General features: G+C 36.1%; 1 protein-coding gene across 1 annotated transcript; it reads right to left on the bottom strand.

The window, feature by feature from the left end:
- Nucleotides 1-203: 203 nt before the first annotated feature.
- On the bottom strand, nt 204-6,735 carry ca4b (carbonic anhydrase 4b). Its single transcript, XM_087851669.1, is given in 7 exon segments — nt 204-335; nt 1,100-1,263; nt 1,500-1,566; nt 2,622-2,714; nt 2,839-2,978; nt 3,317-3,481; nt 6,642-6,735. Coding segments are annotated over 7 exon segments (855 nt in total).
- Nucleotides 6,736-8,597: the final 1,862 nt, after the last annotated feature.

Genomic DNA, 8,597 nt, shown 5'->3' with positions numbered 1-8,597 from the left:
GATTCAAATATGCATGTAGTGTTTAATACATGTTGTTTTGAAGCATCTATTGAATTTACACCCTTTACTTTTAAATATACACTACATTATTTTTTTCTTCTTCTATTTGAAAATCAGCAGATGTCACAAACAAGGGTATTTGTGCATAAAAATTGATTAAATTAAATAAAGCTTGCACTGGATAGCAGCACTGACTTGGTGAATTACACAGAGCTAACCAAAGCTAGTTGGCCACTGGAGTAATACACCTCTCTTCCATTCAAAGGCTGTACCGGTCTGTAGTTGTTGACCATTTTCTGTCCATCATAAAACAGAAGTTGGTTGAAAGTAGCGAGCTGTAACAAAAAAAAATTAAAACAGACAGTTAAACATGTACTTTTATTAAAAATAGTATGCAAGGGGCATACTATGATAGAACGCTTTGCTAATTAATACAGCTATTATCAATGATAGCTAGGCAACAGGGTGTGTCTCACTAAAGTTAACTTGCTGCTTTACTATTCTGGTTCTACTATAACTGCAGTTTTTTTCATATAACTGTTTGAGATCAGTACAGAAATAAACAAAGAAGTGCACTTGTTTTACATTAAATGGGTTGTTGAATACATATATACATATAAGCCCTGTATTCTTTTTCTCTGATCTCTTTTCATGTCCCTATACTTTCTTGGGTAAAGTATATGCCTCATTAGCACTTAAATACACTGCTTTTTTTTTTTTTTTTTTTTTTACCCATAAAGTATGTGTGAAATTATTCTTGTTATTTTTAACATTAAGTTTCCATTGTAACAAATTTACAATGACCAACTACTACCATCTAGTGGCTATAGTTATTGTAGCAAATACCTCGGGTTGCCATAACATTTAATATTGGTCTAATATTTGTCTTTGATTCTGGTTATACCTTTATTAGTGTCAAATGTAGCCAGTTTAAATAAATTTATTCAGAAACTATTTACAATTGTCATTTGGGGGTTATAAAAAGTTTCCAAGAAAAAGTTATTAAAAGTTGCCTTAGTGTTACACTAAATTAAATTTCAAGGATAAACTCATTACAATCTTCTTCTTCATAGATTCAGTACGATGTAGGGAATGGTACCTGATTCCTGCTGAGAGGAATAGTGCTTTCAAACAGGGTCCAGACCACAGCTTCAGCACAGTCAGGTTCGGTGAGGGAGCCCTTGTAGTGAAAGTACTTGGTCCTGTCAATTTCAGAAGGAATGAACATGTCCAGGGAGACACCCACCAGCGTTACATTCGTTTCTGGTTTGATGAAATGTTAACAAGAACATAAAGTCAGAAAGTCAGAAAAGACTTCAATCATCACTAATCCTCAAAAAATCTTCAAAAAAGTTTTATTGTGTTGTTGTGGATGTTTTATAACATTGTGTTATCTAATAATAGATGCCCTTTAGTCTAGTGTAATCAACTACATATTTAGGACTCTATATGGAGGGTGAAAAGAAGATTATTATGATTTTTCAGCAGATATAACTTACTAGGTTGAGATATGTATTTCAGTGCACTGATAAGATGATCATACTTCTCATTTGCAGACTCAGACTCCTAAAACGAAAGAATAAAATGTTAACCGTCATACCAAAAGCAATTTATAATTAAGAAAACAACATTAGTACAACATACAGTAGCTAATTTGGTTTAAAGACACACTAAAGCTCAAATTATACAGGTGTCCCAGATTCAAATATTGGGGATGGATACAAGAGGAAAACCAAAATAACAACACTGGTCCGGCCGGGTTGAGTCAAACGATGATTTAATGAATACACGCGTGGGAGATGGACACCGTACTCAGACAGCATCAGATCTCAAAATGGTGGAGCACTGATCAAACTCTTATAGCCTCTAGTGGCCCCCACCTAATCATAAAAGCCTTAACATTCACATTCTTTCTCTCACACGGCGCCCAAGCTACGACCTTGGCTCCCTGTTTATCTGATCCTGCTGAGATGGGGCAGAAAACCTCTCCGGTATGTTCTGTTCTCTTCTAATCAGACAAATAAGGCGATGACTTTCTGCGAACAGTATTTCTTGTAACTCAGCAGTATAATGCATCATAAAACAATATCATTCATTCACAATAAATCAGCAGTCTAATGTAATGCAAATCAGTTTAACAAATGTAATAGTTATCACCTTCTTCTAATTCAGGAGAATAATGCTAACTAAAACTACATAATAATTCACAATCTTTAATTAGGGGTCTAACATGGCATAAAATAATATTATAATCCCACACAGGACATGTGATCATTCAGCAGCTGGAGGGTTGTTCAGTCTGATGGCAAAGGCAGTCCTCTGGAATGTTTTCTGATGGGTCCACATGTATTTAATAAATAATCAGATACAGCAGATTATTTGCATTTGGGAGCAGTATAATTAGAAAAGCTTTAACTCTTGCTGTTATTCTTTTTGTTGTTTTTAATCTGCCATTTTTTTAATGGTTAGTCTATTTTTCCTTATTATAGGAACATTATACCTGTATGGTTTTTTAAAATGTGCCTTTTGCAAATGTTGGTTGTTTTTTTTTGTGGCTACTGTAAAACTACTGGTTTGGACTGGATGCTGGACATTTTTTTGAAATGATGTTTACCAAGTACCTGAAAAAAAAATCCCAAAACAGCCACACTTGTACTGTCTTTTGAAGCCTCAGCTAACAAGTCATATTCTTCTTTTATATGGACGATATGCATCTACAGATAAAATAAAGCACTGCATTAGAATAATTAGGATCTATTTGAATCCAATACATAAAATTACTTAAATACATATAGTGTCAATCACAAAATATTTCTACTGATTTATGACATACTGTACCTCCATTGGAAACGTTTCTCCATCAATTGTGTGCTAGAACCAAGTCCTCCATCTTTGCCCCAGGTGAAACTGAATTGTCTTGTATTCATCAACCAGATTTCCTTCTTTGATTTGTATACTGGAAGGCAAATTTAGCTGAACTGAAATTCAGAATAAAAAAATAAAAATAAAAACCATTAGACAATCTTCCATGGATGCTCCCATTATTTCAATTGCAAATGAACATTTGTGGCTCATCAGATCTCACAGGTTATTGTGGGTATATTTAGCTTTTGCACATGACATATTTTAAGAGGTATTTTTGTTACATGAGACGCTTGGTTGCTATTGTTGTCCATTTTACCACCTTCTCCTCCCTATACTGCTAACCATGTTATCTACAGATGGGGTTGTTGCGTTACATTTTTACAGCCAAAATCAAAATCATAGTGTCAAACTATATTTCTCAAACAAACTTGGATTAATAATTAAGACATACCACTGTGGCCAGTATTTATGAGGCTCTCATAAAAAGTCTCTTTATAACCGGTGAAGTGAAAAGGAGTCAGGCGTTCATCTGGTAGCACTTTACTTGTGACAATATTAACTGGAGACTGAGATCTACCATTGCAGGTTTGTGAAACCAGTCCCCACAGCTCTGGACCTGTGAGGAGAAGAATATAAACAGCTCCACTAACATGCCTCCTTTGGTTAACCATTCATTTGGCTTGTTTTATTTTTATTTATTTTTTTAAATATATTTTTTAAAGTTTACCTGTGCAGGTGTGGTTGCATTGAAGTTGGGAATAGTAGCAAAAATCTAAAAGATCAGGTTTGGAATATTTTAAAAGCGAAAAGAATTATTCATCTGTAGGTTATGAGGTATTAATTTTTGAGCATTTGCAATCACAATCGCATGTGACTTTATCTAATCTATCTCATCTTTATCTAAACTTTCAATACAATTTTAGATATCTGTTTGAATTAAATTGACCCTATTGGTCACAAGCACATTTATATTAATGATTAATTATTTCAATAAATACACTTTTGATTTTATATATTTCAGTTGTATTGTAGTCAACATTGTTTACTGAAGGCAAATAAAATCTATCATTTTTTGCGTGCAGTATCCAATGTCATGCAACTTATACACAAATGAAAAAACAAAGAAATATAAAACTCACACCTGCCCCTGAGACGAGACTCACAAAAGATGTGAAGAGAAATAAAACAGATCTGAGCAGCATTGTGAATCCACTTATAGTGTAGATTCTTCCAGCACTGACTGTTTCACTCACTGAGTTCAACCAGACTATCATACAACTGGGAGCCCCACCTATCAACCCCGTTTTATAATGCACACTTTAGATTTATGACACCTAATTTGTGAGGACAGTGACACACAGCAAGAGATATCTCTGCGTTCATATTCTTGAGATAGTGAATGGACCCTAACGCTGAAGGTGTCTTCCTCCAGAAATGAGCCCACAGGTGATTTGTCCAAACTGCAAGCTACAGTTACATTTTTGAAGTTAAGGGACCTCTAGTGGTGATGTGAAAAAATGCAAGTGACATGTTTGCTGGTGTCTTTACCTTTAAGAAAAACTAGATTTTCTAAAAAGTAGATTTATTAACCACGAGAAGTGTCATTGTTTGGGATTAGATTTGTGATACTATTTATGAGTTAGGATTGTTTTTATCACTCTTTTCTACTATGTCAGGGTCACATGAGACAGTGAGTGACTGGACGAGCAGTTCATTGTTCATTCAGCAGTTTGCACACAAAATTTAGTTCAGTTGAGTTCATTCCAGGTTTTGCAATAATTAGCCAATTAAAAAACTCTATTTCATGTACCATGTTGAATCACTCTTTAGAGCTCTGCTGTGCTGAGAATGGACAAATCAACCAACAAATCAATGATGGGCCAGAGCAGAAGAATTCCTGCTCTTGGATTCCTGCTCACCAAGAACTAGTGATGGGATTTCCGGCTCTTTTTAGAGATCCGGCTCTTTCGGCTCGGCTCACTAAAAAGAGCCGGCTCTTTCGGCTCCGAACCGGCTCTTCAGGTTGTTTTGTTGCTTTAATTATTTAATCATTAACAATAATATAAAATTATGCAGAAAAGGAATTACTAATGTAAAAAAAGTGGTTTTATTTATATATGTTTATATATGGCCCCTAGAGACAAAGCACGTATAAACTCTAAAGCATATACAAACTCCAAAAAGCACGTACACACTCCAAAACACATTTCTAGCATGAACTGAACTTCCAAAACAGAGCTACCCAGATCACTTAAATTACACAATTGAAAGCATGTGTGTATTGTTTGTGTATTTATAGACAAGCACTCATATTTATTCAAATAATTTAAAAAAAAAAAAATTTACCTGTTACTACCACACACCAAATCCGGTTGTTGATACTTCCTGGCTTGTGTAGCCACTAGGTAACAAAAGCTCAACACTGCGCCCTAGCATCCTGGAGCACTTCTGTTGGCTTTTGTACTTGATTCTGAGTTTGTACGTGCTTCTTAGTTTTTACGTGTTTTGGAGTTTGTATGTGCTTCTGAGTTTTTACGTGTTTTGGAGTTTGTACATGCTTCGGGGTTTGTAAGTGCGTCTGAGTTTTTACGCGTTTTGGAGTTTTTACGCGTTTTGGAGTTTTTACGCGTTTTGGAGTTTGTACGTGCTTTGTCTCTAAGGGCCACCATAAATATACTTTATTTATTCACTCCACATAAAATGTAATAAATAAATCATATAATACAAAGAACAACTATTTACATTTTAAACTTTTAACTATTTAAAATTTCAGCTTTTTCCTTTTAAACAAATTTAACGTGAAACAACACAAAACACTGCAAACCACAACACAATTAAATATAAATTAAAATATTAAAACAAAAAGAAGATGCACATTCTCTGTCATATGGGCCTGCATGATTTCTGAATCTATTATCATCTGCAACTGAAAATAGTGGATGATTACTATACCTTTCTAATGTGACATCGTTGTCCCTCGCTCTGATCCTGTGCTACTGCGAGTGTAACTAACGCCCCTCCCCCCTCTGCCCAGCGCAAAGTACAGGCCGCGCGTGCGAGTTTAGCGGAAAAAAGGGCGAGAGAGAGGGTGAGAGAAAGAAAAAAAAAACCTCACGGCTCCCAATAAGGAGCCGGCTCGCGTCGTTCACTTCAAAGAGCCGGCTCTAAGAGCCATTTCGTTCGCGAACGACCCATCACTACCAAGAACAGCAATATCAAGCTAAAGTGGGCAAACCAGAAAGAAAGTAAAAAAATAAGTTTGCAGATGGTAGGTTCATAATTTGGCAGCAGGAGTCCATGTACCAAATTTATCTTGTATACAAATTGCTGATGATGATGGTTTAATGTTTTTTGAGTTCCTCAATATCACCCAATCATAGTTTGGATTCCATGCTTTATATTATAGGAATGAATTTGTAGCTGATCTGCAGAAATGATGTGATTTCTATGGTGCTAATGTTTTAGTGAATGTAATGTGCTCTGTCTCAGAGTATAAATATAACAAATTACAAATGTTGGGGGGGAAAAAAACAAAAAAACAAACAAACACAATTTATATGGTGTTACGTTCCCACGATGAAGGTCTAGGGGTGTGTGTGGGGACTGGTAACAAATGGGTCCAGAATGGAATAAAAGGAAAACAGACAGAGGTGTTTAGTAAATAAAATAGTTTTTATTATAGATAATCTTAACATAAAGAGCCAGCAACGCCGTTTTTCCAATAACACTAGAAAAAGAAAAAGGTCGCAACAACAAAGAACACAACAAATCCACACCACGAGGAGGTACTTCCAGGGGCCCACAAGCCCTCCCTGTCACTAGCAGCAGCAAGTTCCACTGCTGCTGCTGTTGAGGGCCACAAGCCCACATTACTCACATGAAGCAGCTACTCTCCCCACTGCTCCTACAACTCCACGCCACAGGCAGGACAATCACACAATAGGACCGCTTTTGACACCTAAAACACGAACAGGAAACACCAGAGAAATCTGCCTCCTCTCATCCAGCTCATACCCAGCTTATATAACCTCAGAGAGGTGATTGCTGACTGGGCCCAGGTGGTAAACAAGGCCAACAAACAGCAGCTGTGTCCTGGGGAGAGAGAAGAGTGAGAGAGAGACAGAGAAGTGGAGCAAGAGAGGAGGAGGCGGGAGAAAACACCACACCCACACAAGATTAGTTTCAGGAGGCCCTGCTAGGACCATAACATATGGCTTTCACTGGCTGAGCAATTAAAGTTTGAGAATGAAAATCTCTGTTGGCCAAATATGATCACAAACAGAGAAGAGTGGAAAGGCATAAGACAGAAATGGTCACTCGTGTTTTTTAAGTGATATAAAAGAGTAGAAGGAAAAAGAGGTAAAGGAGGAAAAAACAAACCTTTTTCACCACTTGAGGCAAAAACACACTGTTGAACACAGCCAGGCTATAAAGGAGGCGATACTAGCAGCTGGTGTAACACAAAAGGAAATGAGTGTTTCTGGACCACTCGCTAGTTTCACTCCATATGACCGAAAGAGGAAATGGTGGATGAAAATTACTAATATGTACATGGTGGTAAAGGAGGGTCTTAAAAAAGCTCAAAAATATAAAAGCAGCTGAAGCCATGAAGTTGGCCAAGCTGGCTGGGTATGAAAGTGGAGGGCTGGGCAAGTGACGTATGAAAAATCCAGGTTTGCCCAGAAGTGGAAAAAAATAGTTTCTGCAAAGAGTATGTTAACATTAACTGACTCTATAAAAAAATAAATTTTGATGTTAAACTTGCTGTTGGCTAACATCATATAGGCAGGTTATTATTGTAAATATACTGGTTTAACCACTCAGTAACAACAAGATATCTATTATAAAACAGACCTATACTACATGTAAAAGCTAATATTTACTAGGTTTTCTGACTTTAGTCCCATACAGAAATTTGATAGCTGGACATTAACTTTTTTTTACGACTCTTATCAAAGTTACACTAAGTTTATTTAATTTGTAAAACTTGTTTTTTGAACTCCAGAGTTTTCATTTGAAAATAATTTATTAGAAAAGGCAGATCATTGTGGTTGGTATGCTTCACACTGATTTTAACAAAGGCCAGTATACTGTTGTAAAAACAGGGATCATGCCTAAATTATAAGTCATGTAAAATTGGAATGCAATGATTTGGATTTCAGTAGATTTTCTTTATTTATTTTTTTGTTAAGGCAAGTAAAAACGTTGTGACACTAATGGAGGCGTGATGAGATAAAAGTATTGAAATTACCCTGTCTGTCTTTAAATATTCAAACAGATTCCATTTGTAGGATAGAAACAGGTTTAACCAGCAGAGAATATGCATATCCAGGAGCTGGGGTCTATTGACAAGAATTTTTAGAGATGAGCCAGAGAACCATATTTGACATCCAGTGCTGAACTTCCCAAAGAGACACATTACGACAACTGTGTATATTCAGTGTCAGATGAAATACCAAATAGGTAGTTAGCTATATCTAGGTGCCATCAACAAAAATAATGAATAGATACACTGTCTCTGAATTATATACTCAATAGGGAGTAAGCATAAAGAAAAATAAACTGCTGATTGAGTTAGAAGTTCTTTAGAGAAACAGAACCTCAGATTTGAAAAATAAGAGTTTCACTCAAATTTGTCAAATACTGCATCAAAGCTGCAGCAGAAATTCCTACACACAGCTGAAATTGCTTGGTTGTATCTCATGTGGATTCTGATCACAACCTCTCTGATG

The sequence above is a fragment of the Neolamprologus brichardi genome, chromosome 14, assembly GCF_056152115.1.
Source record: "Neolamprologus brichardi isolate AB-2024 chromosome 14, ASM5615211v1, whole genome shotgun sequence".
Classification (NCBI taxonomy): Eukaryota; Metazoa; Chordata; class Actinopteri; order Cichliformes; family Cichlidae; genus Neolamprologus; species Neolamprologus brichardi.
This window is presented reverse-complemented; position numbering and strand designations above follow the sequence as displayed.